Source organism: Choloepus didactylus, chromosome 10, assembly GCF_015220235.1.
Source record: "Choloepus didactylus isolate mChoDid1 chromosome 10, mChoDid1.pri, whole genome shotgun sequence".
Taxonomy (NCBI): domain Eukaryota; kingdom Metazoa; phylum Chordata; class Mammalia; order Pilosa; family Megalonychidae; genus Choloepus; species Choloepus didactylus.
The window spans coordinates 21,910,527-21,937,712 of record NC_051316.1 but is presented as its reverse complement, the minus strand read 5'-3'; the positions used below and the strand labels follow the sequence as shown (position 1 = coordinate 21,937,712).

Sequence of the window (27,186 nt, the reverse complement as noted above, 5' to 3'; positions counted from 1 at the left end):
CATTTTTATATAATTGTCTTCAGGAGTCCAGACTGCTGGGTTGGAGTTTGGTAGTTTCAGGTATTTACTTCTAGCTATTCCAGTACATTAAAACCTAAGAGGTGTTATCTATATAGTGCACAAGAATGTCCACCAGAGCTACGTCTCGACTCCATTTGAAATCTCTCAGCCACTGAATCTATTTCGTCTCATTTTGCATCCCCTTTTTGGTCAAGGTCAAGAAGATACTCTCAGTCCCACGATGTTGGGTCCCACATAGGGGGGAGGGCAGCAAGTTCACCTGTCTAGGTGGCTCAGTTAAAGAGAGAGAGGGCCACATCTGAGCAACAAAGAGGTACTCAGGGGGAGACTCTTAGACACAATTATATGCAAGTTTAGCCTCTCCTTTGCAGTAACAAGCTTCATAAGGGCGTGTCAGTGGGGCTTTTTTGAAGAAGAAAACATTTTCAGGGTTTCTTGGGTTTTCTGCATATACGTTTTCTAAAAATTTTTTGTATTGAAATAATTGTAGACTTACAGGAATTATCCCAGTTTCCTCAGGTAGTTACATCTCATATAAGGATGACACAGCATCATCACCATTAAACTGACATTTGTACAATGTATGTGAATAGTTCTATGCCATTTTATTGCATGTGTAGATTTGTGGAAGCACCACCCCAGTCAAGGTACAGAACTATTCTATCACCACAAAGATTGTTCTCATGCTACCACCTTATAGTCACATCTATCTCCTCTCTCCCTCCAATCCTAATCTCTATCAACTACAAATTTTTTCCTACAATTTTTTCATTTCAAAAAGTTGTATAAATGGAATCATACAGTATATGATGTGTCGAGATCAGCTTTTTTCACTCAGCATAATGGTCTTGAGATTCATCCAAGTTGTTGTTTGTATTAAGTTCATTCCTATTATTACCACATCATTACCCTTGTATGAATTTTGGGCAGTTTGTTTAGTCATTCACCTATTGAAGGACATTTTGTTCATTTCAGTTTTTGGCTATTACAGATAATACTGCTGTGAACATTTATGGTCAGGTTTTCATTTCTGCAGGATGAATACCCAGGAGTGTAATTGATAAATTGTATGGTAAGTGAATATTTAGTTTTTAATGAAATTGACAACAATTATCTAAATTATCTAGTTTGTTGGCAGTTGTTCATATCCTGATGATTTTTTAAATTTCTTCGGGGTCCACAGTAATGACCTCCCTCTCATATATTGTTTTGTTTATTTGGGTCTTCTCTCTTTTTGACTTTGTCAGTCTAGCTAAGGGTTTGTCAATCTTGTTGATCTTCCCAAAGAACCAACTTTTGGTTTTATTTATTCCCTCTGTTGTTTTTTTTTAATTCTCTGTATCATTCTCTAAATCATTTCTGCTTTAATCCTTGTTATTTCTTTTCTTCTACTTGCTTTAGGATTAGTTTGCTGATCATTCTCTAGCTTCTTCAGTTCCATTTGTTCTTTGATTTTAGCTCTTTCTTCCTTTTTAATTTATGCTTTTAGAGCTATAAATTTCCCCCTCATTACTGCCTTTGCTTTGAATAATTTCAATCTTTGTAAATTTGTTGAGGCTTGTTTTATGCCCTAGCATATGATCTATCCTGGAGAAAGTTCGATGGCACTGGAGAAGAATGTATATCCTGATAATTTGGGATGTTATGCTCTATATATGCTTTTTAAGTCTAATTCATTTATCACATTGTGTAGGCTCTCAATTTCCTTATTGGTTCTCTGGTTGGTCTTTCTATAGGAGAGAGTGGTGTACTGAATTCTCTCACAATTAATGTAGAAACATCGATTGCTTCCTTCAGTTTTGCCAATGTTTGTCTCATATACTTTGGAGCATCTTGATTGGGTGCATAAACCTTTATGATTGTTATTTCTTCTTGGTGGATTGTCCTTTTTATTAATATGAGGTGTCCTTTATATCTTATGTTATGTTTGCACTTAAAGTCTATTTTACCTGGAATTAGTATTGCTACTCCTGCTTTCTTTTGGCTGTAGCTTGCATGGAATATTTTTTTCTATCCTTTCGTTTTCAATCTTTTTGCATCACTGAGTCTAAAATTTATCCCTTGTAAATAGCATATTGATGGTTCATATTTTTTAAATCCATTCAGCCTGTCTGTATCTTTTGATTGGGGAGTTTAATCCAGTCACATTCAGTGTTAGTACTCTGAAGGCAGTTTTTGAACCAGCCATCTTATCCTTCAGTTTTAGTTGTCGGATCTATTTTTCCCCCTCTCTTTATTTCCTTTAAGTTACCCTTATTAATATTCTTCAGTTCTGTGCCCTTCTCCAGGCTTCTGTCTCCTTTCTTATATTTGTCTGTGGTATTTCTTACAGGGCAGGTTGCTTATTAACAAATTTCCTCAGCATGTGTTTGTGAAAATTTTGAACTGTCCCTCAATTTTGAAGGAGAGCTTTGCTGGCTAAAGAATTCTTGGTTGGCAATTTTTCTCTTTCAGAATTTTGAATATGTCATACCATTGCCTTTTTGCCTCTATGGTGCCCGCTTAGTAGTCAGTGCTTAGTCTTACGTTGTTTCCCTGTGTGTGGTGAATCTGTTCTCTCTTGCTGTTTTTAGAACTTTCTCCTTCTCTTTAGCATTTGACAGTCTGATCAGAATATGTCTTGGGTTGGGTTTATTTGGATTTATCCTATTTGGAGTTTGGGCATCTTTAATTTGCGTATTTATGTCATTTATAAGGGTTGGGAAGTTTTCCCAAACAATGTCTTTGAATACTCTTCCTAGCCCTCTACCCTTCTCTCTGCCTTCTGGATCACCAATGATCCTTATATTGGTGTGCTCTATGTTGTCTGTCATTTCTTTGAGATGCATTTCAAATTTTTCAATTTTTTTTCACCATCTGTTTTCTTGTACTTTCGCATTCCATTGCCCGATCCTCAGATTGTTAGTTCTTCCCTTTTACTGTTCAAATCTGCTGTTTTGTGTCTCAAGTATATGTTTAATTTGATCCACAGTATCTTTTATTTCCTTCAGATATGGTATTTTTAAATTTACTCTTTCAAATTCTTTTTTATGCCTTCTAGGGTCTTTTTGATGTCCTTTATGTCCTTAGTCATCTCTTTGAAGTTGTTTTCTGATTTTGTTTAATTCTTTCATTAATTACGCCATGTTCTGTGTCTCCTTTGGCTTTTTAATTTGGTCATTTGTGTTGTTCATATCTTCCCATTTCTTCATATGCTTTATAACTTTCTGTTGTTGGCTTTGTGGCATTTGCATAAATTTTAGGATATGCAGGATTGTTTGAACAGTTATCTACAATTTTGTAGGACTGCAGCTTGGTGGAGTGAACTTTCCCTGTCCTACCAGCAGATGTCACTCTTGAGCCATTTATTACCCTCAAGCCAGTTCTCCCTCAACTTCCCTTGTGCACTGAATGGGGTCAAACTGTGTGGAAATCCAATCAGGGCACCAATTTTCCATATGTACTTGGAACTGCCCACCCTGTGGAGTGGGGTGGGTCCTGTGCAGTTTGGCAGGGTGTCTGCTCCAGGGCACGGTGATCCCAGCAATTCCCAGGCCTGTGGGCAGACTACTCTGGGGCTGTGGAGTTGCACATCTCATCTTCAGGCTGGAATACACCGTAGTCCTTGTATGCCGTGCACCCCCAAATCCCTGGGGTTGGGCTGGGGCTCCTGGCACTTCTGTGCAGTACCCTTGCCTCTTGGCTGTACACACCCCGGGCTTCCGTGGAGGAAGAGTGGTTGCAGTCACAAGCTTGCCATATCCCAAGTTCCATCGTAGGAGCTCTCAGGTGTGGGGCTGTGAAGGGTTATCACTCCAGGCAATTGCTGAGATGGGTGCATGGGACATAGAAAGCTGCCCCCTCTCACACCCATCCCCAGCGGCCTTCTAGGCCAACCATCTCTTCCCTTGATTCACATGGAAGTTGAAGTTTTAACACACAGTCAGTTTCAACTTTTACACTTTGGCTTGATTTGCCTTAGTCTTTACCAGATCTGCTTCATTCATATCTCTAAAGTCTGGGCTCTTTTTCAGCCTTTTTTAACAGTTGCTGTATGCATTGATACTGACATTCATATCTGCCAAGTTCTAGCTCTGAGTTTCACATGTCACACATACACCCAGTGTTCCAGGGAACAATCAGGTTATACACAAAGGGATCAGCATCTTAGAGTTGGGAGATAGCCACTACAATTCAGGAATAGATTTGACTGCTGTAAGAGCTTACAATCTAGGGACCATTGCAACAATTGTTTCCTTGTTAGGCTGTGCTCTAAGATTCATTTCTGAGTTTACACATTGTAGTTAGTCCATTTGGTGAGGTATTATAGTGTTTGCCTTTGTTTCTGGCATACTTCACTCAGAATGCTGTCTACAGGATCTGTTCACCTCATGGCATGTTTCACAGCTTCACTCCTTCTCATAGTTGCTTGATATTCCATTGTATGCATACACCACAGTTCACCATTCTGTTCCTCAGTAAGTGTACCTTTTGGCCACCTCCACCCATTGCAGATCTTGAATACTGCCTCCATAAACACCAGTGTGCAAATGTCCATTCATGTCTCTGCTCTCAGTTCTTCCAAGTACATACCCCATAATGAGGTTGCAGGAGCCCGTGACCCCCACAAAGTTAGCTTCTTGTGGAACCACCACACTGACCTCCAAGAAGGCTACACCATTCTGCCTCCTCATCAAGAGTAGATAGGTACATCTCTCTCTCTGTGTTTTCTCTAGCATTTTTACCTGTGTTTATATTTTTTCCTACAATTTTATAGAGATACATTCACATACCATACAACTGTGCACAGTGTACAGTCAGTTCACTTTATCATCATATACTTTATTGTCTTTTGACTTCCATGATTTCTGATAAGAAGTTGGCTTTCATTTTATCTTTGTTCCTCTGTACATATTATGCCTTTTTTCAGTCTGCTTAAGTTTTTCTCTTTTTAGTATATTGTAATATACTCTGGTGTCATTTTCTTCCTGTTTCTTCAGCCTGGTATTCATTTAGCTTCTTAGATCTGTGGGTTTATATGCATCAAAAAAATTGGAACACTTTGGACATTGTTTCTTAGTGGTTTTCTTCTATGCTCCTCCTCTTTTTCCTCTGGAAACCCAGTCATACACATGTTTGACTGCTTGATATTATCCCACAGGTCATAGATGCTGTGTTCATAAAATCGCCAATCTGTCGATGTCACTGATCTTTCCTTATGTTGTGTCTGCTGTTCCTAATCCTGTTCTCTGGTTTCTTGTTTGTTAGTTGGTTTCTTTGCTTTCTCATTTCAGATATTTTATTTTTATATCTAGAATTACAGTTTGGCACTTTTTATACCTTTTTTTTCCTCTTCTCATCATGTTCATGGTTTTCTCCGTCTTCATAAATATATGGAGTATAATAGCTATTTTAATGACCCTGACTGCTGATTTTATCCTATGTGTCATTTCTTATTCTGTTGCAGTTGGTTGATTTTTCTCCTTCTAGAGTCATATATCCTGCTTCTATTCCTACCTGGTAATTTTTGATTCTGTGCTTGATGTTTTTTTACTATTGTTGAGTGCTGGGATATGTGGTATTCTTTTAAATGTTTGGGGACCATTTCTGCAATGTAGTTAAGATACTTGGAATTACTTTGATCCTTTCAAGGTTTCCTTTTAAACTTTTTTGGATTCAGAACTCACTTTAGTTTAGTACTAATTAGACAGTTCCCTTCTGGTATTTGGAGGCCTTTCAACCTTGGCTGGCAAGAAGAGAAATATCCTATCTCTGTGTGTGCTTTAGTGATTTTTCTGCCTACTCCTTTCCAGCAGTTTTTCCCCCAACCTTGGGTAGTTTCCTTACATGCATGAATATTCCGGTTTGCTATTGCTGCCATTATGCAAAATACCAGAAATAGATTGGCTTTTATAACAAGGGTTTATTAGGTTGTAATTTCCAGTCTGGAGGCTATGAAAATGTCCAAATTAAGGCATTAACGAGAGGATACTTTCATTGAAGAACTACCGATGGCGTCATGAAAACCTCTGTTAGCTGCGAAGGCACATGGCTAGCGTCTGATGATCCTTTGCTCTGGGATCTGGTTTTATAATGGCTTTCTTCAAAATTCTCTGGGCTTGTCTCTCTTAGCTTCTCCAGAGCAAACTCTGGTCTAGCATCTCCAAACGTCTCCAAGCATCTCTAAGTGTTGGCGTCAGCTCTTAGCTTCTCTCCAAAATGTCCCTCTCAGCTGCTCTTTTTAAAGGACTCCAGTAAACTAATCAAGACCCACCCTGAATGCACGGGACCACACCTCCATGGAAATATTCTAATCAAAAGTATCCCCTACAGTTGGATGAGGCATATCTCCATGGAAACAGTCTAATCCAAATATCCCACAAGATTGGATGAAAATATGACTTTTAGGGGAACATAATATATCCAAGTTGACACAATGCCCAAGGCATTACCTAACCAAGACTCAAAGAGAACTTTCTGCAGATCTCTAAGATTCACTCTCTCAGTGCAACTCCTCTTCTCTGGTATTTTACCCCACAAATTCACTAAACCTCCAATCCTGTGTCCTCACTTATGGAGTCTGCCATGCTCTATTTTGGTAGTCCTTTATGTACTGTGTGTTAAAAACTTAGCAGTTATCTTTGATAATCATAAATCTCATGTTGTTTCCTAATTTTCAACAGTCCCTGTTTTGTACTGCCTGTTGGCCAGTGTCTAAAAGCTATTTATTCTTAACGTATATTTTGCATGGTTTTCTAGATGTCCATTATAGTGGGTTAAATCCTTCCTTGTCCTTCACCATCGCCAGAAATAGACATTCCCTGGAAATCCCTTCTATGAAACCCAACATGTTATCCTGTATTAAAATTTAGTATTATTTGGGTTTGTGACTCATGGATTTAAGGAGATTGGTCCTTTTGAGCAGAAGAAAACATTTTCTGTTGTCATTCCCTCCTCATTAAGAGTGAAATGAGCCTGTTCAGCGTGCCACTTCTGAACTGTGCTTTCCTTCACATTCAAAGACAGCGAAGCCCATGCAACTCAGTCAAGTTCTCAATCATTTTCAATTTACAGGGTACTGCTTTACAAAACCAGAATTGATCTTCACATTGGAAAAAGGAGAAGACTCATGTTTATTAGAGGAAGGATTTATAAACAGGAGCTATACAGGTGAGTTAGTGCTGACCAAAGGTATCCAAGGAAATTAGACCGAAAGTGATCCATTAGAGGTGGGCAGTTTGAAATACTTTTCAGCACTTTTCTTGTAGAAGCTTTTTTTGGAATGTTAGAAATAAAGTATCCAATAAAACATGGAAGGAAGATTTTACAAAAAGGATGGATGTAATCATGTTGATTTCCCATCTTGAAAATATAGGCATTAAGTTTATCATGTAAAGCTGAAAAATTAAGTGATTGGTTATATTTAAATAAAAATATAAAAACTAATGTTATTAAACCAACTAAATTGGTAGATAAAGACTCAGAAAGAGAAGAAACAATCTTATTATATAATACAGAATTGCTGGATACCACTTAAATGAATAGATGGTTGAGGAATTGCATAATATACTAATTATAAGGATAACTAATGGAGCCAAATCCAGCTTTCCTAATTATTAGAAGATAAATACATAGCAAAGGTACTAAAAATGTTTTTTTAGAAAGCTGTATCATGGTTTCCTAGGACCACACCCAGTTATTTATGATTCACAAGGGGGACTTACAGACTCAACAAATAATCATATTTATTGCTAAGATATATTAAAGAGAAAGGATACAAAGCAAAATCAACAAAAGGAAAAGACACGTGAGATGTAGTCCAGAGGAACCTAGGGAGACTTGAATACTTTCAAAAATAGCCATATGAACAGCAAAGCCTAAAACAATTACTGTCTGAGCCTTTACAGAAAAAGTTTTCTCACCATGGCTCTCAAAGTTATAAATACTGTATTTCAGAAAATGAATCTGATATGTTTCTTTCAAAGCTCTGTACTCTGAAAACAAAAAATAAACCTTCTATTACGTGACATTTGAACAGTCACAAAATGTAAAGGAATTTTAGGCAAACTTCAATAATTTCCACAAAATAAAAATATTATTGTTCAGTAAAACCTATAAATATGAGAAATATCAAAATGTCTGTCTTGAAACCAATATTGACTGTGTATCTTTTAAAAACATATTTGATCAAAGTATAAATAAAAATTAATATTGTAGAATATGCCATTAAAAATGAATATCGTGGGAATTAGATCCTTTGAATAATACATAAAGGAGATGTTAGAAGAAAATTTTTGGTTCACTTACTTGTATTAAAAAGCAAGAACTTTTTTAAAAGAAGACTAAGGAAAGTAAAAGAAATAATCAAGATAAGCTATGATGTTATAAATTGCGAGACCAAAAGTGGTTCTCAGAATAAAAATAATTATGTAAAATAACTATCCTTTGCTAGAAAAGGGAAAGTACTACATTAGAAAAAACTATGAAGATACACCTAGCAATACAGTGGTGAAAATATTTTGAAATAGACATAATGACAGACATGTAATATATCTAAATAATTTTTCTAAAAGTGTTTGGGAGGCATTAAACTAAAGTAAAATAGAAGAATATAGCAGATTCATAGATTGAGATATTGTATTTTAAAACTCACAATTCTAACAAATGTGTTTATATGTTCAGTATAATACTAAACAAAATCCCAGTTAGTTTTTTGAAACCTGAAAAGCTGATTCTAAAATCTATATGGAAATGCAAAGCACTAGTAATTGTTAAAGCACGTTTGAAAAAGAACAAGAGCAAGGTACGAGGATTTTTTCTCCCTCAGTCATTAAAGTATATTGTAAAATTCTTGTAAACAGTACAAAATGGTAGTATGTAGAGATAATTAAATAGACCAGTGAAACAGAATAGAAAGCACAGAGGCAAACATGTGCTTTAATGGCATTTGATGTATGAAAAAGGTGACACTGGAGAGTGCTGCAAAGCCATTAATATAAAAAATGACATTTCGTGCCTTGCTTTACGCTGTACCACAGAAGTCAGTTTGGAGGTCTTAAACGCTGAGTTTTTATGAGGCAAATTGTAAATATTTTGGAAGAAAATATAAGAACATTTTTATTACATTGGATAGGGAACAGTTAAAGACGAGAAAATCATTTATTATATGAGAAAATACATAAAGTGGAGTTTATTAAAATTCAGAATTTCTGTCTCTTCTGAGAACTTCTGGAAATCTATGAGGAAAAAAGTTGGCATCCCAGCATAAACATGGGCAAAAGACTTAACAAGGAGTGTTTCCACTGGAAATAGAGGTGCCCAGTAAACATGGGAAAAGCTGTTAAATCTCATTGTGAAATAATAGCAAAATACAACTGCAGCATATACAACAGCACAGTTGTTTATTCATAATATTGGCAGAAATGAGTCTGACAGAATCAGGAGTTGATGAGGATGTGGAACATCAGAGACTCTCATCACTGCTGTAGAACTGAAACTGGTGCAACCACTTCTGAAATCAGCAAGCCTTATTGAGTAAAGGCAAAGATACCCATACCCCGTATCAGACAGTTCTGGTCCTAGGATATTCTCTTGAGAATAGTGTACTGCTGTGCTACAGGATGTGTGTGAGAATTTTGTTCCAAAATGAAAACAAGCCAAATGCCCATCAATAGCTGAATGGAGAAATCAGTTGTAGTGCATTTATTGAAAGAAAAAATATACAGCAAGTGGTGTGTACCAAATGATGCCTGCAAGAAAACAACTGGATGAATCTCTCAATGTTGAGCACAGAAGTAAGATAACAATGAATATAGTAAGCTAGAGCAGTGATCCAGTCTAGATGGAGAAATGACTCACACACATCAGTTTTAGTCTTCCCCTGTACATTTGTGTTCCTGTGAATAAAATAAAGGAAGAATTAAAGCATGACCTACAGCATGAGGAAGCTGGTGCCATTATAAATTTGTTTTGGTGTTCATGTGTAGAATGGACACAGGGAACTCCAAAGGAAGCATGTGGATTGATTTTGAGAATTATATTTTAAAATGCCAATACATTAATTTTGAGAATTGTATTTTAAAATGCCAAATACATGCCAAAGTTTGAGAATAATATTTTAAAATGCCAAATAAATATGACATTGATTTCCACTTTCCTGTCCCTTTTTCTACTATATAATGGTTTTCTTGGGCATGTTTTCCTTTTAAAAATAAACTGGAATATAGGGAATAAACATTTGGTATTATTTTTTTGCTGGGAGATTGAGGTAGAAACAAAGGAGTCAAATAGATAATAGGGCATATGTATTTAAATGCCAATCCATAAGAAGTGTGTTAAGTATCATAAGTGTTTTTAATTTTCTGATTTTTAGAACACTACCAACATGAGGAACTCATAGAGAAGAATTCAGAAAACCGAGGCGAACACTCGCAGCAAGTTTTATTCACCAACAAAAGATTGACTACAGAGCAACAGAACATCTTGGCAACACCATGTAATCTGGGCATAAACACTTTTCCTTCAAGAATAATGCATTCTAAATGTGACACTGCAGGACTTACTTATCTTGATCTAAGCTTATTGGCCTCGCAGTGTCAGTATTCAAAAGAGAGGGCTGATGAGTTTAATGTGTCTGAGAAGGGAATCCTCAGTATTAACGATGGCGGAAGTAAAACTGGAGGGAAATATTTTCATTATAATGGAAATGTGCAAGTCTTCAGTCATGAGGAGGAAGTTATTGAGAATCAGACAGTTCAGAGTTTGGAACAAGCTTTTGAAGATGCTGAATGTGGAAAAGCTTTCCTAGAGAAAGCTGCCTGTGTTGCATCTAAGAATGCCGACACAAAAGTGGAATTTTATACATGTAATGAATATTGGGAAAACCTGTGTGAAAAATCTATTGTTATTGTCTCTCAGAACATTCCTAAAGAACGTAAGAGTCATGATGAACTTAATGAATATAAATGTAATGAAAAGGGTATAAATTTCAGTAGGATCTTTCAACTTCAAAAAATTGATACAGGAGGGAAAACTTTCAGCCAAAATTCACACTTTAGAGAACATCGCAGAATTCTTATAGAGGCGAAGCCATTTGAATATGGAAAAAAGTTCTGCCATGATTCAGCCCTTCCAGTGCATCAGAGAACTCACACAACAGGGAAAGCCTCTGATAATAACACATGTGGAGAGACATTCAGCTACCAGACAGCTCTTAGTGTTTATCAGAGGACTCACATAAGGGAAAACCCCTATGAGTGCAAGGAATTTGGAAAATCTTGTTCTGTGAATTTATGCACAATTAGGCCTCAGGTAAATTCCCAAGGAGAGAAACCCCATGAATGTGATGAATGTGAAAAAACCTTCAGTGAGAAATCACAGCTAAGGAAACACGTGAGAACTCACACAGGAGAGAAACACTACAAATGTGATGGATGTGAGAAAGCTTTTAGTGCAAAGTTCCATCGTAGAACACGTCAGAGAATTCACACAGGGGAGAGACTCTTTGAATGCAATGAATGTGGGAAATCTTTCAAGTATAAGTCAACCCTCATAGTACACCAAAGAACTCACACAGGGGAGAAACCCTTTGAATGTAATGAATGTGGGAAATCTTTCAAGTATAAGTCAACCCTCATAGTGCATCAAAGAACTCACACAGGGGAGAAACCCTTTGAATGTAATGAATGTGAGAAATCTTTCAGTAATATAGCCAATCTAAGGGATCATCAGCGAACTCACACTGGGGAAAGACCATATAAGTGTAATGAATGTGGGAAAGCTTTCAGACGGAAGTCATGCCTAAGAAACCATCATAGAACTCACACAGGGGAGAAACCCTTTGCTTGTAATGAATGTGAGAAATCTTTCAGTCATATTTCAAATCTAAGGAATCATCAGCGAACTCACAAAGAGGAAAGACCACATAAATGTGATGAATGTGGAAAACGTTTCAGACTGAAGGCGTGCCTAAAAAAACATCATAGAGTTCACACAAGGGAGAAACCCTATGAATGTACTGAATGTGCAAAAACATTCAGTGAGAAATCAGTTCTAAGAACACATCAGAGAATTCACACAGGAGAGAAACCCTATAAATGTGATGAATGTGGGAAATCTTTTAGGCAGAAATCACAACTCACAGGACATCAGAGAACTCACCCCAGTGAGAAACCCAGTGAATGTAATGAACGTGGAAAACTTTCCAGTGAGAATTCATTTCTAGGAATACATCAGAGAATTCACACAGGGGAGGGACTCTTTGAATGCAATGAATGTGGGAAATCTTTCAAATATAAGTCATCCCTCATAGTGCATCAGAGAACTCACACAGGGGAGAAACCCTTTGAATGTAATGAATGTGAGAAATCTTTCAGTCATGTATCAGACTTAAGGAATCATCAGCGAACTCACACAGGGGAAAGACCATATAAATGTGATTACTGTGGAAAAGCTTTCAGACAGAAGTCATGCCAAAGAAAACATCATAGAACTCACACAAGGGAGAAACCCTATGAATGTAATGAATGTGGAAAAGCTTTCAGCGAGATTTCATTTCTAAGAACACATCAGAGAACTCACAGGAGAGAAACCCTGTAATTGTAATCAGTGTGGAGAATCTTTTAGACAAAAATCATATCTCAGAATACATGAGAGAGCTCACACTGGGGAGAAACCCTATAAATGTGATGAATGTGGGAAATGTTTTATGCAGAAATCACATCTCACACTACATCAGGCACTCACACAGGTGAGAAACCCTAAGAGTGTCATGAATGTGGAAAAGCTTTCAGTGAGAGTTCAGTTCTAAGCAAATATCAGAGGACACACACAGAAGAGAAACCCTCTAATTGTAATCAGTGTGGGGAATCCTTTACCGAGGCATTAGGCCTCAGAATACATGAGAGAACTCACACTGGAGACCAACCCTATATAAATTTGATGAATGTGGGAAAACTTTCAGCCAGAAATCAAGTCTTAGAGAACATCAGAAAGCCCACACGGGATTAAACATATGAATGCTAATAATATGGGAAAACTCTGAGCTGGAAATCATACGCCACGAGACACCAGAGAACATGCACAGGAAGGAAATGTTTTGAATACATGAACATTGGAAGTTCCTCTGCAAAACATCAGCCTTCTTTAAATACCAGAAACCTTACATGGGCGAGAACTCCTTGAAATATATTTTCTACAGAATATCTTTCAGTGAGTATAGTCCTCACTGTATAGCAGAGAGTTCATCCAAGAATGAAACCCTGTAAACAATTAAAATGGGAAACATTCAGTTTGAACTCAACCTTCAGGAAAGTCATACTTTGGAAAAATTCTGAGAAAATAATAGTGTGAACACTTTGTGCCAGGATTCATAACTCTTTCATGATAAGAATCATCCAGTGAGAAAACCTAGAAAGTAATAAGTGGATGTTAACCCTATACCAAAAGCCAGCTTTCTGAGTACAGCAGAAAATAGCTTGAGTGTGGACCTCTGCGTGTATCAGAATAACAAGGAGACTCTGAAGTAATGGATATGGAAAAATCTTTCAGTATGTCCATGCTCAATTTGACTTACCCAGGGATGATATAGATGAGTATTGTCTATTAGTAACCATTTCCTCTTTGGCCTTCTGGCACACTAAGTTTCCCAACTTCTCCTTCATCAAAGTGGGATCATGTCACTAAGCTCTAACTAGTGGAATGCAAGAATCGGTGACCAGACCCATTAAACATATCTCTCAGAATTTCATTGTGTTCTCCAATCCTTTGTCAGAATGGAAAGCAGATTATGCAAAGGAAATCATGAGACTCATGCACTTATGAAGGGAAAGTACAAGTTGGAAGGAGCCAGAATCAGAGAGTGACTATGGAACAGTTTTCTCCTCCATGTACACAGGTAGAGTTAGTATGATGAGGAAATAAACTTGTTTCTGATGAATTTCTGCAGGTTTAGATACACTTGATACTGATATGCTCACTGTAGCTTAATAAAATTTACAAATATAACTTTTGGGAAACATGTAAATTCAGTGTATATCAGAAAATTCCACAGGACAAACCCCTGTTGACATTCTAAATATAATCTTAGAATTATCCTTTGCAAATCAGGTAAATATCAGTAGACATATCCAATATTTCAATACATATCAAAAATCTTTTACCAAAAAAATGACATCTTGAATAGCTGTTCATTGAGTTTGGATGTGTGAAAAGTTTCAGCTAATTGTCAAATATCACAGTTCTGAAGGAAAAATCTGTAAATTTGAGAAATATAAGTAAGCCTTATCTAGAGATTGCTCTCAAAACTCTTGTTTTATATGTAATGTCAATACTTCAATGAAATGTAACCATATTGATCCATAGAAATTCAGTAGACTAAGAAACTTCATAGATCAAGAAAAAAGTTGCATTCCCTGAAGAGAATGGCATTGAATGTGAATATTCTCTGCCCTTCAACCTGTTAATAATCTGTGTGAGTATGTCTGTGTATGCCAATAAAAGGTATCTCACATATGCACTGGAACTGAACCTCATCATAATTACATTATATACCCTTTACTTCATAACTGTTCTGACATCAGGTGCAATTTGACACATGTATATTAATAACAAACCTTTACAGGAAGTCTCTGAAAGTTCAAGATGTCATACCACATTCTCTGTCTCCTCCCATCTTCTGGCGTGTGAAGTAACCATTTCCTCTTTTGCCTCCTTTTGTTTCCTACATTTCTGTGTTGTTTCAATGTCACCAGTATATTTTAAATAAGCATATATACATACGTGCATGTACACCCACAGAGATCACATTCACAGTTTGAAAAATAACCTGATTGAATTTTTGATAGTGTCTGTAAGTAATGTTGCTTAGTAAGGAAAATATCCCTGTCTGCCACAGTTTTGATATGGCTCAGTGAGGTTGCTACATAAGATGAATTAGGCAACCTCTAATTCTTCATTAGATACGCATTATATTTGTGACATGGGACACGGATTCCAGGAGTGACCCTGATCCTGGCATTGAGAGATTGAGAATGCCTTTTTGACCAAAAGGGGGAAAAGAAAGGCAACAAAATAAGGTTTCAGTGGCTAAGAGAATTCAGATCGAGTCAAGAGGCTATCCTGGAGGCTATTCCTATACAAGCTTTACCTAGGTACACCAAATGATCACAGTATGTTAAGCCCAAGTCAACAGTAGTCCTGAAAACCTTAAAGAATACCCGGATCCCTATCTGAAACTTGATACAAGTTTCGCTTCCTAAGTTTATTCTTCAAAAACTTAAATCTTTCAGAGGTCTCCTATGGCAGCTAAATCCCAAAACCCAGAGGCAATATCCTCTTCAAGAACATCAACTAGAGGTGTCCCCTTTTCTCATAAATTGATACCCTTTTTAAACAAGTTAGGGTGGTCACTGGCTATGCATCCCTGAAGACTGGGAAAGTGATTAAACTGCAGGAAGGGGTAGCAATAGACATGGTGGAATTTAACAAAGGTTTATGAATACTGAATATATAATTTTCTTTTTCTTTGTTGCTGTGGTATTGGAATAGCTAGAGGGAAAAAATTGAAATGGTGGAACTGTAATACAGTATCGTTTGAAATGTGTTCTGTGGCTGCTTGTTAAATTATAATTTGGAAGATACCACTTCTTCATACTTATGTTATATTTCACAGTGACATGTCAGTTTCTTATGTTTCCAAATCTCTGACTTACCAGTCTGCCATTGGGCATAGAAAAGCTGTACTCTTAAGGGCTAACATGAGTAGATCAAACCCACATGAACAATCTTCTTATTTGAAGTTCAACCACACCGTATAACTTAACCATGGGAGTAATATCCCAACATATTTACATGTTCTAGGGATCAGGACATATTTGAGGCCATTTTAGGTTTCTACCTATCACAATAGTCTGCCCATAAGACCCATTTCACAGCTGCTCCATTCTGCCCTAATGCCATCTTAGAGGGCTGGATTCTGGGGAGAAAGGGCAGATCACAGGCAAAACCCCCATTTTGTGTCCTGTTTTCATACAGGGACTGTACTCCCCATGATTACCTCTCAATGCTTGTGAGGAGTAGGGCTTGTTCAAGTTCTTCCAGTGACAGTCTCAGGTATGTCTGCTGGCCCAATTCTTGCTGAAGGCTTCCTTTGCCATTGACTGAAAGATTGTATTTAGCTGGCTTCATGGCAGAAGCTATTACTATCAGGATATAAAGACCTTGATACAGAATCATCCTGCTTGTAGCTATGGAAATTTCTCCATTCTATATCATCAGTTAGAGGGTTATGTAGGCACATATGGCTCTATTTCCTTTAATTTTAACCATTAGAATGCTCAGTATAATTGATACAGGTATGATCCACTGATGAATGCTAGAATTACTGGATGACACTTTGGGAGAACTGAATATTTCAAAGTATCTCTGCAAATATTTATTAGTTAGTGTGATGGTTTTAACATAGGTCCCAAAATTCATTTGATCTTCCTCCCTTTTGGAGGTGATATTAACACACTGTCATCAACACCGAGTGTGTGGACTTGCTTTTAACAAATGTAGTGTAGAAAGGGAAAAATAGTAAGTTTACTGAGTAGAAACCTGGCAGACACCACTTTAACCAAGCGACTGAGGTTCCATCACCAGAAATAATCTATGTTAACGTGTACTCCCAACATAATGCTATGAGGAGGGTACATCACTCCTGAAATATTCTTCCCCAAACCTATAGCTGTTCTCACATGAGAAAACATCAGAGAAACCCAAATTGAGGGGCACACTCAGTTTTAGAAATCTAAAATGGCCTCAAATATGTCCTGATCCCTAGAACATGTGTGGAGAGTACATGGACCAGTACTTGCCAAAGTTCTTGAAAGATTATGAAAGACTGTAAAACTGTCACAGATTGGAGGAGACCAAGGAGTCATAACTAAACGCAATTAGTCCTGGGTTGGGTCCTGGAACGGTTAAGGGACATTAGTGGAAAAATTGGGGAAATTAAAATGAATTCTCTAGTTTTGATAATAGTATCCTACTGATGTTAATTTCGTAGTTTTGATATATGTACCATGGTTATGTAAATTAACATTAAAAAATTGTTCAAGACACCACAGAAACTTTGCACAACTTTTGCAACTTTCTGTAAATCTAGAATTGTTTCAAAGTAGGTTTTTAAAATAAAAATGTTAGATACAGTATACAAAATAAAGGACAATTAACTGTCTCAAATGTTCAGGAATATTAGTGTTTGTTTAATAGCCATAGTCGGCACAAAAGTGAAGTGGGTGGAAAAACCTAGCTGCAAATCTTATTCATGAAGCTGCTAAGGCTGCTCGATGAGAAAGACCATCCTACTTGCAGAAAACAAATGAATGTGATGGGATGACAGCTCAGCTTTAGCTTTAGAACTTCAAGGTTTTTCTTTAGAAAACTGTTTTTAATCAAAAAGAAGGCTACTTACTATGTAATTGCCTGTTTAAGGGGAAAAAGTTTCTTTTTTCTTCTCAGAGTAAGTCCATATGATAACTGAGTAGGTCCATTCTTGCCAACCCTGAAATGCACATTGATTAAGAGGACAAATGCACAAGACCTTCGGAAATCCAATGACTTGGAAGACTCAGTTCCTGCCTTTAGTTTCCCCATCCCTGCCTGTGATCCCCACACAGCCTTGTGTCCCCTGTACCATAGGGAGAGCTTAGTAGCAGCTCCTGACCCTGCCTCCTTGTTCCACTGTTCTATTCTCTTCTCTTCTTTCCTTCTCCCTTCCTCAGCTCCTCCTGTCCTCTGAATCTTCTGCTGCCCCTACCACTGCATCCCCAGGGCTCATCCCTGTGGCCCCTGCGTTTTTAATAGCAGAGGACTAGCCAGAAATAAAGTGCAGCTTGGGTCTGCAGCCTTTCTCTGCACCCCTGGGCTGGACTCCTAGAGCACCAGACCATGCTCAGGATCTGGGTCTCAGGCATATTTAACAGTGAAGAAGGGCGAGCCTTTCCTAGAAAGGTGCATAGTGATTTAAGAACTTAGAACTTGTCTTTAAATGTTTACAGCTTGAATCACTCTAAGAGTTAATTACTGTTATGGGAGCTTCATGGATAAGTCCTTGCTTTGTTCCAGTAGTTACTAAATGTTCTCTTTCCCACTGCTTTAAGCCCAACTCTGAAACACTGTACCTTCTCACTTTTTCTTCTTCACCTTCAACTGGTTTATTAAATCATCAGTCAATTGACTGCACCTGTGATGGATTACATCAATGAAGGGCATGTCTTCCTCAATGAGAGAATTCAGTCAGATGGATTTAATCCAATCACCTTCTTCTCCAACTGGTAAGCAAAGTGTTTCCTGAGGAGTTCATCAAACACCTTCATCGGAGTTGCCAGTTCGCTGCCTGCCCTATGGAATTTGGACTCGTGCATCCCAACAGTTGTATGAGACCCTGTTATAAAATCTTATATTTATATACATCTCTTGTTGATTCTGTTTCCCTAGAGAACCCTAACACAGCTTGGTACTGGGAGTGGTTCTTGACAAACAGAATCTTAAAATGGGATTTTACAATTAGTTTCTACTTTGATTAGATTCAAGGCACTAATCACTCCATTTCCAATAATTATGATGGCACTGACAGTCCATGGAGTGAGTTGGCAGTGGAGATATGCAAAATATCACCACTTACTACTCCTGATCATAACCTTGTACAAAGCAAGGCCCTGGGTGACAGTGTTTTTGACACCTTGACAGAGTTTTGCAGAGTTAAGAGGTATAATGATGTTGGCTGGTTGCCCTTAGATAAGCTGGATAAAGTTATAAGAAAAAGGGATGAGCTGAAGGCTTCAAATTAGAATCTTAAGCACCATATGACAGATATAAAGGTTTCTATGTGTGGCTGAAAGAAAATCATATGTTCTGTGTCCGCAGACTTGAGATTTCTGAAAACCAGACTTAGGGTTGATTGTGTGAGTACTAGATTTACAGCATAAACAAATCTCAACCTCGCAGGGTGCCTCCTGTTAAACTAAACACATTGATAGGAGAAGAATGGGATCCTGAAACTTGGGATGGGGACATATGGATTGATTATAATGGCAGTGAGGACATTACAACCCTGGATTCTGCTGAGTCTTGGCTATATATACCTGTCATGGTCTGCCCTGAGGAAACAGCCCCCCCACCTCCATTTTGCCCTGAGGAGACAGCTACCCATACTCCAGCCTGCTTTGAGGAAACAGCTTCCTCACCTCCAGTCTACCCTAAGGTGCTTGCCATCCAACATCCACCTATAGAAATTAACCCATCAGTGCCCGCTAAAGCTGTAATCACCTCCCCTGAGGAAGCAGCCCTCACTCCGCGATCTAGAGAGATTAATCCTGTTTCACGAGATGGAACTGCAATGGAATGCCTGAGGTAAATGGCTTGCAGGATACTTCTAATGCTTTTCATGGCCCACCCCCACCACCAGTCTTTTCTTCAAGACCTATAACTAGATTAAAGTCCCAGAAGGCCCCACAGGATGAGGTACAAACTGTGACCCATGAGGAAGTATGCTATACTCCAAAAGAACTGCAAGAATTTTCCTATTTATGTAGAAATTGATGGTCTGGAAAATTCTGGGCTTTCAGAAAGTGAGACCCCGGAGGACAGTGCCTCACATGAGGATTTAATGAAACCTGGAAGGAGGCAGCCATTTCAGTACAAGCCAGGATTGGAGATAGAGTTATCCAGGAAGGATTTGTGGAAAGTTTTGTTGTCAAATTGTTTTGACTCCTGTATGCAGCATACCAAGGCAACAAATTTTTTTTGTGAGATTGTAGGAATGTAACCACTGCCAGTCTGGAATAAAATGTTCAGAGAGGGGACAGATTGAGGAAAAAGTTTTTCAAAAGCACAACCATGGAAGCTGAGATCTGGAGTCAAGAAAACTTGGGCCAGGAGAGCAGACTCATCCATGCATGTGGAGAGGGTGATTTCTCTCCAGATTTCAAAAAGGATGGAGCACATTACTAAGGGAGAATGTGTGGAGACCCTGGCCGTCACTACACCATTCAGAGAGAGGAGAGCCTGGGCCCTGGAGATGGCAGAGAACGGATGCTGCCCTGATGCTTGAGGAGGTTGGGGCCAAGAACAAGGTGGTATCGCCAATGTGTGGATATGTTGTAGCAGTCACCCCAACATTTGGAGAACAGGGCCACTGCGCAAGCCTTTGGAAAAGGTGGGACCCATACTCTGTTAAGCCCAGAGGAAAAAACATCTTTTTATAAATGACTCTCAGACTCTCAAATCTAGTGGAGTTTGCCCTGCAGGTTTTAGGAACTGTTTGGGTCCCAGGGCCCCTGTTTTCCTTTCAGTTTCTCCCTATGCCAAGGGGACTGTTTATCCTATGAGTGGCCATTCTTTGTATATTGGAAGCAGATAACTTGTTCTAAATTTCACATGTCCATAACCGTTAGGGAATTGTGCCTTAGGATAAATTATGCCTGTAACTGATATTGATAAGACTTTGTACTTAATACTGTACTGAAATGATTTAATGGTTGTGCTGGTTTGGATGTATTATGTCCCCCAAAACACCATTATCTTTTATGCAGTCTTGCGGAGGCAGATGTATTAGTGTTGATTAGGTTAGGATCTTTGAATTAGGCTGTTTCCATGTAAATGTGACCCACCCAACTGTGGGTAATACCTTTGATTAGATTATTTCCATGGAGTTGTAGCCCTGCCCATTCAGCCTGGGTCTTGATTAAATCACTGGAGCCATACAAAAGAGCTGCAGCTTACAGAGACACTTCGGAGAACCCCATTTTGAAACAACATGGGAGCAAGCAGATGCCAGCCATGTGCCTTTCCAGCTGACAGAGGTTTTCTGGATGTCATCAGCCTTTCTTCAGTGAAGGTACCCTATTGTTGATGCCTGTGGTTGGATGCTTTTATGGCTTTAGGACTATAACTTTGTAAACAAATAAACTCCTTTATAAAAGTCAATCCATTTCTGGTGTTTTTGCAAAATGGCAGCATTAGCAAACTGGAATAAGGTTTTGGGATATTGTGATGGAATTAATGTATTTTGCTTTATGGAAATAACATGTCTTTTTTAGGGTCTAGAGGGTGGAATGTGCTGATTTGAATCTATTATGGACCTGAGAAAAGCCATTTTCTTTTATTCCAATCTTGTGGGTGCATACTTACTGTGAGTGGGATCATTTGATTAGGTTGTTTCCATGGTGATGTGACACTGTCCATACATGGTGGGTCTTAGTTTACTGGAGTCCTTAAATAGGCTCAGGGAGAGAGAGAGTTCAGAGCTGACCCAGACACAGACTCTTACAGATGCAGAGAGAAAGATGTGTGGAGATGCTAAGGTAAGAGACACTTAGAGAAAACACCCAGAGACATTCTGGAGACGGCCATTGAAATCAGAACCAGGAGAAACACTAAGAGAGGAAATCCAGAGTTAGCCCCCAAGAAGGTAAGAGAGGTCTCCCAGATGCTTAGAGAGAAACACCCTGGAAGAAACAATCAGGGATGCAGAGGAGCTGAGAGAGAAAAGCTAAGACAGAATCCCAGAAACATTCTGGAGAAAGCAATGGAAATGAGAAGGTAACCCCGGGAGAGGCACAGCACATTCCAGCCAGGTGCCTTCCCATGTGACAGAGATATCCCAGATGCCATCAGTCTTTCTTCAGAGAAGGTACTGTCCTGTTGATACCTTAACTGGGACATTTTTATGGCCTTAGAACTGTAAATTTGTGAACTAATAAACCCCTGTTGTAAAACCCAATCCATTTCTGGTATTTTGCATTCTGGCAGCTTTAGGAAACCAGAGCAACTGTACAATCATTATCATAAATCAACGTTACTGGGGTGGGACAAGATGGTGGCATAGAGAGGTGTGGAATTTAATAGATTTTAAGTCAGAAAACTGTTACAAAGAGACAAAAAGTTCACTATATACTAATAGATGTGCTGTTAGTCAACAAGAAGACATAACCATTATAAAAAATACACTTAACGTCAGAACCTCAAGATATATGAAGCAAATATTTACAGATTTGAAGAGAGACATAGTTCTATATTAATATCAAAGGACTTTAATTAACCACTTGAATTAATGGATAGAACATCTAGAATATCAGTGTGGAAATAGAAGACTTGAATGGTACTCTAAACCAATGAGACCGAACAGAAATATGCAGGACACTTCATCCAACAGCAGCAGAATATAGATTCTTCTCTAGTGCACATGGGTCATTCTCCAGGATGGACCACATGTTAGGTCACCAAACAAGTCTTAAAAAAAAAAACCTCTTACACGTCTGTTAGATCATTTTGAGGCTTAGACGTTTTTATCCAGGGAATTAGAGGATATTCACTTATAAAAACAAGAGAAAGTCTTTGTACTTCAAATTTGAAGCCTTTTATTAGAGGATATCATTTGGAAGGATGAGGGAGCACTAGTCTTTGAAGCCATCTCCAAAATTCTTTACTTGGCAATACCAAAGTTGGTGGCTTTTAAGGCTCTCCGAGGAACAAACATCTATCACTATGGTCATTTGTCTGCAGCTGTTCCTGACACCAGTCAACATCTTGAAGATGTGAATGTTGAGATGTAACTTTGGTGACGGGACTCAACAACCAGTATCTTGCCAGCAGCTTCTTAGGAATTTGGTTGCAGCATCTAGACTCATGTTCCATTTCTCAGATTCATGGGTGTTAAGAACCGGTTGTGTTGTGGGTGTTTTCTTGGAATGAAAATAAAAGCAAGGCTCTGACCGACTAACTGGCAGTTTGTAAGGTGGGTTGGCTACTAAAGAGGACACTTGGATAGTTCAAGGATAGAAGATGGCAAAATCAAGGTCTTGGCTCAAAACAGTGTCAGAGGACCAGCAAGCTTCTATGTTTGGTCTAAAAAATCCCTTTTCTCATACTCATTGACTGATGTTGAAAATACAAAATGAAGTGTTTGTTTTAGTAGGAAATTGAATTACAATAGCTATTGCACCCACAATTTGAGCTGGTATATTGCATGACATTTGGGAGCATTTATTGGGAAAGTCCAGCAAACTGGGACTTGGAACGGGGACATGTTTTTCTATTCAGAAATAGTTCAAACCCATTATGCACAATGAATGCCTCTTGACATTATCATCTGTTCCTCCCTGTGTGAGGTTGCTCTTGCCTTGCTGTTACTCTGCAAAAAAAGATGAATCTGAAAATCATCCTGAGTGAAAAGCCAAACACAAAAGAGTATACACTATATAATTCCTTTTGCATAAAATTCTAGTAAAGACAACTAATCTATAGTGACAGAAGGCTGGGAGAACAGTGGCCACGTGGAGGTGTCTGGATAGATAAGAAAGTGGTCCAATATATTTTGACTTTCAATGGATGGAGATTTACCTCAAGCATTAAGTCGTATACAGTTGTGAACACAAGGCTATCTTCAAGATGGGCATCATGATCCTGACTCTTCCAAAAAATGATTACTATACTCATGAGCCTAATGCCTAGCAAGTACTACTTTCTCCCCCTATTCCTGCTAGAATGGACTCAATGTGAAGACAAGAACAAGTGAAAACATGTTTGTCCTTCTTGGTGGATTTGCAAAGCAGCCAGGAAGCTCAAAGTTATCACCCGAAGAAAAGGATGCAGTCAGACATCTAGCAGTTGTTGGTCAGGACAGATACTCTCTGTTCTGGATTCCTTGCCTGGGGAAATCAGGCTTTTGAGACTCATGAACTAGTTAGGATTCTTTGTAACTGGCTCACACTCTCCAATTTCAAGACCTTTTAGTTTGTGAAAATCAGCATTTGTGTTGAACTGAGAAAAAGAGTGAGGATTAATTGGCTTCTGACAATGGATTTCTCATTTCTTTCTCCAAATCCCAAGGGGCACTCCTAGTGTAACTCAACCAGAAAGGAGATGTCTACTTTCCTCTGGACCTGTCCCTACAACCTTCCTTATTGACTCCAGTTCCATAATGGGAGTAAAAAACTAGCTATGCGCAGAAGGGAAATTGCAATGTCTAATTCAGATATAAACAGAACACCAAAGGAACTCAAGATCTTGCTCAATAGTAGAAGCAGAACTGAGTATCATATGGTAAGGTGGATACTTAGGATATAAGACCATGACCATTGAAACATATTTGGGTAGCGTCAAAGTTATATAAATATGCTTACCATGGATTCAGGAGAAGCCCATTTATTTCATGCTAATTTTATATATACATATATATATATATATATATATTCTCTTCTGACAAATGTATTTTTAAACTCTCTGGGCATATCTGATGCCATGTTTGGGAATCAGTAATGCATAGGAATTTGTGTGTGTGTGTGAAATTCTAGGTCAGCAGGCAGGAAATTATCATGTCACCATAAGAGGGATTCAAATCCATAAGAGGATTCAAATCCTCTTTCCTAGTTCCCTGATATAACTTAGTTTATAGTCAAGAGTCTTCAAACGAGAAGAGGCTGGTTCTCTTTGAAAAAATCCTTCAATATTTATTCACAGGTATACCAGTATATACCAGAAATCATTCTCAGGCATTCCCAAGGGAAATCTGTAGCCACAGAGAGGTTGAATCTCTTTCAGACGTGACCTTCTATATATGGTGGAATCATCTAGAATGATGGGTCCTGGAATTATAGTCCCACTAATGGGTGGTTCTGAGGGACTGTGTTGAATTGAAATTTCCCCAGTGTGCACAGTTTAACCAGGTGTATTTCTTTGTTCACTTTGTGATGGAGATGTTCTGAGCTGAGATTTATACTGATTTGGGTTCAATGGTTCAATGAGTTAACTTACTCAGAAAAGAGTAAGAGTGGAAAATTGGTGACAAAAAGGTTTGGAGGGACTTCAGGGAAGAAGCATAAAGTGGGGTTTATGTATGCTTTCCAGAGGATAGGACATTAGAGGGTGGAAACAAGTGGATATGGAGTTTATATTCCAATGGCCCTCTGTGCTGACCCATGCTTTGGCCATTACAATGTTCTTATTCCTAAGGCCATTGGTCCTATTAGGGTGGCATTTTGTGCCTGGTTTCAGTAATTCTCCATACTCTCACTTCAGGTCTGGTGGTAATAATGGCTCCTTACCATCACTAGCCACAGGGTAGTTTACCAGGCTGGTCCATGGTTTGTCAAGAGCCCTTTTTAATAGACTCTCTTCAATTGTTCCCTCAATTGTGGGGACCGTGACTCATAGACTCCTCAAACAAGCTGAGCACAAACTCCATTGGGTTATGGAATTTTACCTCTTCTTTTGTGTTCCTTTCCCAGGATCTGGAATGATGTTTATTATATAGTAGGTTTTCTTTCATTTTTTTTTCTTTTTTTTTAATAAGGGAAGTTGTAGGTTTAGAGGAAAAACCATGCATATGATAAAGTTTACGTGTACTATGCTATTATTAACAACTTGGATTAGTGTGGTATATTGGTTACAATTCATGAAAGAACATTTTTATCCTTGTACTCTTAACTATAGTCCATGGTTTACAATAGGAGTCACTGTTTGTGTTGTAGTCTTAGGGTTTTTTAAAAAATTCTTAATTCTAGTAACGTATATACAACAGGTTTACAATAAATGTTTTATTGAATTAACTGACCACTTTTTCTCCCTTAGTGATCCTAAAGTCTATTATGCTTGATTTAATAAAACTCCACAATTTTTTTACTTATTGTTTGTAATTTGTTAATAATTATAAATATTGGGGAAAAGCAGGCAAACTTGTCACTATGTGCATGAAAATCGAAGATAATTAACAAAAGTTTTTTGAAACAGTAAGAGATTTTAGCAAGAAACAACGTTAGTATATAAAAACCAACATTTCCTTAAGTACGACATAATTGCAGCACTAGACTCTGCTCCCGCTGGTATCCGGGTACATCAGTACCCGTTTCAGGGGTCGTGTGTCCCGGATTTGTAAAAAGACAAATCCTTGAGGTCCCAGGATAAATGTTATGAATTATGAAGTAAATTTACAATTATATAATTTCTATCTTAAATACTTCAGTTATGCTTTTTACAAATCAGTTAAATTTCCTACACAATTCCCCAGGTTTTTACTTGAGAAAAGTAACAGTAATTTTCCTTATTATTTTTAATGCTCAGTTCATATGCAAGGTTTCCGATTGTCTTCCAATGTTTATGAAAAAAGATTGCTATTTCCGTTGGGATCTGATCGGTAGAATTCAAGTTTAATCCTTAACCTCTCCAAGCTCTGAGCGAACCTGGATAAATGAGACCTTTAAGAACATCTCCCAACCTGCCGAAAAGCGGAAAAGCGGTGAGAGTCACTTCAAAGAAGGGACGCAAAGGTTTTTGGGAAATGTAGTCTGTACGGGTACTGACATCGCGAACGAAAGTCTCGGTTACTTCTGCGCATGTGCTTTTCGTTACGCCCTCTCAAGCTTCCTGGGAAGCGACTCAAGTTCCAGTTAGCGACTTGAATCACTTCACAGAGTGAAGGCTGCGGCCTTGGGGTAAGAGTGCGTGGGGAGCAGCCGGGAGGGGCGGCCTTCTTTGGGCAGCGAGAATGATAAGTCCAGGGGCAGTCTTCCACCACCCATCAACCGTGTGCGCTCCGGGCCGGGGGAAGGCCGAGGTTGGCGATTCCCGGCCCCGCGGGCTAGTCAGGAGATGGTTCTTGGTGCGAGTATCTGTCACCATGTGCCCTTTCCCAGGTGTAGCTCCACCGCGGAGAAGCCGATGCTGGAGGCGGGAGGTCCCTGTGTGTTTATAACGTTGAGTGTGAACGTGTCAGGAAGAGCGGGCCATGAGTCTGTGGGCTCTGGACGGAGAAAGAACCGAGTAAATTTCAGATCTGTCATCTGTCACCAGGAATAAGAATTAGTTCACTCATCTGAAAATGAGGTTATTAATAATGACTGCTTAAGGACATTTTGAAAGTTTAAGTGTCACCTGTAATTATACAAATGACAGATAGAAGACACAGAGTGGCTGACAATGGCTTTTATATTTAGAAGAGACTTTGCATTTGGTAGCTTATGTAAACTTCACAACCACATTATGAGTCTGTATAATTGTATGCATTAAAAAAGAAATTGAGGCTCATGTAGTGATGTATGTGCTCAGATCATAAACTAGTTGGTGGGGAATTTGGATTCAAAGGCTGGTGTGCCTTACTCCCAATCTCAGGCTCTTCCTAGTATCACACCTATCGGAAGCAAACAC

General features: G+C 38.5%; 2 protein-coding genes across 3 annotated transcripts in view; both read left to right on the top strand.

Annotated features, from left to right (window-relative positions):
• LOC119505039 (zinc finger protein 782-like) overlaps positions 1-15,418 on the top strand; it is a 30,730-nt gene extending 15,312 nt beyond the window's left edge. The window contains 5 exon segments of the mRNA XM_037797730.1: positions 7,075-7,170; positions 10,373-12,575; positions 12,577-12,734; positions 12,737-12,927; positions 12,930-15,418. Coding sequence (XP_037653658.1) covers positions 7,075-7,170; positions 10,373-12,575; positions 12,577-12,734; positions 12,737-12,927; positions 12,930-13,016 — 2,735 coding nt within the window. The 3' untranslated portion in view covers positions 13,017-15,418.
• Positions 1-27,186, top strand: part of LOC119505038 (zinc finger protein 665-like) — a 78,960-nt gene that overhangs the window by 9,258 nt on the left and 42,516 nt on the right. The window contains exon 1 of one of the 2 annotated variants that reach the window (XM_037797727.1): positions 26,378-26,474. The exons of the other annotated variant lie outside the window; for it this stretch is intronic. The gene's annotated coding sequence lies outside the window, so the exon portion shown is untranslated. Of the gene's footprint in view, positions 1-26,377; positions 26,475-27,186 lie in introns of those variants that run through there. 2 annotated transcript variants of the gene reach the window in all.